Source organism: Camellia sinensis, chromosome 14, assembly GCF_055761805.1.
Source record: "Camellia sinensis isolate YWXY chromosome 14, ASM5576180v1, whole genome shotgun sequence".
Taxonomy (NCBI): Eukaryota; Viridiplantae; Streptophyta; class Magnoliopsida; order Ericales; family Theaceae; genus Camellia; species Camellia sinensis.
Genome location: NC_138974.1, coordinates 60,421,961 through 60,425,402, shown reverse-complemented (window position 1 = coordinate 60,425,402; position 3,442 = coordinate 60,421,961). Strand labels below are relative to the sequence as shown.

Genomic DNA, 3,442 nt, shown 5'->3' with positions numbered 1-3,442 from the left:
GCCAAAACTAAAAACATGCGTCACTGGATTCCAGAACCTTGCCGCGGCATGGAGAAAAGGAAGCTGTAGCGGAGTACGGCTCGGCGTGAATAGTGCATTCAAGCCGAAACCCCGGAAATTCAACTTTTCCGAGCCATCTAGAGAAGAAATCCAAGATGTGACATTTTCTGCAAGAAACGCCTCCATCTTTGTCTAAAACTAAGATGAAATGAATGTTCCCGAAGTTGAGGCTTTTATAGAAGGAAAAACACTATTCACGGGGACACATGTCAAAAATCTGGCGGCTGCAGGACTGAATGGCCGGCCAGCTACTTTTTCTGGTTGGCCAGCCATTTACTTTTTGCAGAAATGGCTGGCCAGCTACCTCTCTCCACAGAAATGGCCGGCCGGCTCCCAGGGATGGCTGGCAACGCTGCAGTGTATCTCTTTGGCCCTGTTTTACTCTTCGAGCGAGAGTTCCAAACATTTCCATACAACGGGAGAGCCAAAGGCCTTTATCTCCCTCTATTTCGGATGCTTTCCGATGCCCGGATCGTCAGAAATACACTTTGTTGTTGTTGAGTTTTGATTATCGAGTTGTTGTTTTTGCTTATCGAGTTGTCTGTCGAGCGGACGTATTTCGTGTTTTTGAGTCATTGCTCCCTGTTTAAGCAATTTTTGTTAAAATCTTGTTTATTTGCGTTGTTGCATTTTGCTTATCGAGTTGTAAAACTTTCTAAGGTCTTGTTATATCTTAGTAAGTTGAGTTTGTTTAGTTTGTTGCGTCGGTTCACTACCTGACTTGGTGATTACACAATGCGCATTACTATTCAATTTCATTCTCATGCGAAATAAATTGATGCGATATGATGCTAGAAGTTTAAAATACAAACACCTTTTCAAAAGCTATTTCATTTCATCATGCTTTACAACAATTAAAGGCACAAGTTTACAAAATAAAACTGCCTAACAATGTGCAAAGTGCTACAAACTACTAGCAAAAGAAAAATAAAGCAGGAAATAACAGCATCAAAGTCCTCGGGAACGGGAACGAGAAGCACGCCTCGTCCTTTTCTGCGGGACAATCTCCGCACCACCATCTGAGTCGGAGCTGTCATCCTCAGGATTCCCCTCAGCCTCGCCTCTATTTCCTGAGCCAAAACCGGACCCCCCCTCCTCAGCAGATGTCTCGAACTGACGGTCGGTAGCCTCCTCCTCCTCCTCCTCCTCCTCATCAGGCTCCACCTCCACAACATGAGCCCTGCGTCTGCGGACGGGCCCTCCTCGAGCTCCTCGAAAAGGCCTAGATGGCCCGGCTCCTCGGGAAGGCCGAGATGACCCCTCCCCCTGATAAGGCCCGGATGGCCCAGCTCCCTGATAAGGCCCAGACGGCCCAGCTCCCCAATAAGGCCCAGGTGGCCTGGTCTGTGGCTGACCGGACCATGAAGGCATCTGAAAACAAAGAGTTCAATTCAAATACATCAGTCCAAATATGTACATCAGATGCGGATACAAGCAAAAGCTACATAAAGTGGGTGCATGTAAATACAGTGTACAAGTGGGGTGTGTGTCAGATGTGCTCTACACAAGTAGTCTATCGATGCAGTAGAAATCAGCATGTCATCAGAAGTATGATAAATACCAGAAAACTGAAGGGTACCTGAATGCCCGCGACAGACAACTGTGCCTCCCTGCGCAGGACCATGCCCTCGAGTGTGGCTACCAGCCCAACCACCTCCTCTATGTACCCTCGCGATGGCTGCAAAAATGAGCTCATAATCATCAATGAACAAATGAGTGTCTAAACATCTGAAATGATGAATGACAAAAGTGGAGCATACCGGCGGTGAGTCCGGATCAATGGCGTATCGATCACTGGGCATCGGAGGCTCTAGTGGAATCGGAATCGGAGAGCTAGTCCCATACTGCCACGCCATCAACTCAGTAGGCATATCTGGCCATCCGAGATGAGGATGAATCGACGGAGTCGGAGGAAACGGTCTACTCCCACCTCTAGATGTGCCAGCCCTGCTAGAAGAAGGGATGTCTGTAGCTCGAGCCTGAGCCTGATCCGAGGATGACATACCGGCAGGTCTCATCATCGGAATACGAGCTTCTGTCAATGGAGGCATCAAATATATGTGACGATAGGTGGCGTAGTCCCCCTCCGCAACATATAGCAAAGCATCGCTGCCCAGCATGGCGCCGACTACCTCTGAGTAAGAGAGCCTGTCAGCAGTCCGCATACTAGCTGGAGGTACGGCGGGAACATCCTGAGAAAGATACCCCCGTACCTGGCGCAGAAAGCGCTCCCCCAGGAACCAGACTCTGCCAACTGGCCCTTCGAGCAGGACCCTATACCGGGAGATGCCTGACGCTCCGGTATATTGAAGTAGGAGATCATCACCCAGGGGTGCCCAAGGCTGCCAAGTAATCTGCGGATGATAAATGTATAAACCAATCAGAAAACGAGGATATACAGAGCAAGTCAAAGATGAAAATGAAAAGAACTGAAAGTTCTGAGGTACCTCTGAATGTCGCACGGTGTCGAAGTACTGCCGCAGGCGAACCAGGGTCTCTCGAGGCCTCGCCCGGTGCGGGCCCTCAAATATCAATGAATATGGGGTCACGGGAATCCCCACCACCTCCAGCTCTGGGGCTAACGATGGGAAGTATACATAAGCCCATAGCTGAGAAAAGCAGTGCAGAATGTAAGTACGAAATGCTGAGAGCAAAATGCAGATTGTAAAAGTGCGCTGTATGTGCAATGTACAAGTAATGAAGAGCAGAAATGTAAATCAAGGGGACAGAAAATACCTCCCAAGCTCTCCAGTAGCCGCCAAGCAAATCACCCCGCCCGCGGGAGGTCGCGCTCATATAAAAATAAAGGGTAGCCAGGCCAGCGCCGCCCCAGTCATATCGATGGACCTGTGATAGGTCGACTAGAGCGCTCAGCAAATATAGCCCAATGGTGTTCCCTCTGTCGGCGAACAGGGTAGTCCCGAAGAGGAACATAAGGAAACCACGGGCATACTGCTCTGTCTCCTCGGGAGTCTCGGGCACCAACTCAGCCCGCCGGAAATGGGAGGAGAACCAAGTATATCGGACTCTCCCAGAGACCCTGTCAACAGGTGGGCGAGCCCCCAACAAATACATCCAGGCGGCCTCCCACTCGCCCATATCCTTATCATAGGGGATGGGCCAACCTCCGACATCAAGGCCGGTCAATACGTCAAAGTCAAAAGGGGTCATGGTCATGTCCCCGGTAGCAGAGAAATGAAAGGAATTGGTGGTGTCCCACCATCTCTCTACCAAAGCTGCCATCAATGTCCTCCTGGCAGGACAGCGTGACAACCCGACGCAAAAGGGCCCGAACCCTGCCGCATCTATCAAATCCCGGACGCCCTCCGGCAGCTCAGCATACCAATCCCGTGCCATGGTGGAGCCATACCCTCGCACACTG

General features: G+C 50.4%; 1 protein-coding gene across 1 annotated transcript; it reads right to left on the bottom strand.

Moving 5' to 3' along the window:
- Positions 1-898: 898 nt before the first annotated feature.
- Positions 899-2,408, bottom strand: LOC145807020 (uncharacterized). The gene is made up of 4 exons (XM_082904918.1): positions 1,821-2,408; positions 1,640-1,738; positions 1,143-1,431; positions 899-903 (listed from the first exon to the last, which is right to left on the bottom strand). Exons 1-4 carry the CDS (start codon positions 2,223-2,225, stop codon positions 899-901), a joined length of 798 nt encoding a protein of 265 aa, XP_082761044.1. The 5' UTR covers positions 2,226-2,408.
- Between the last annotated feature and the right edge of the window lie 1,034 nt (positions 2,409-3,442).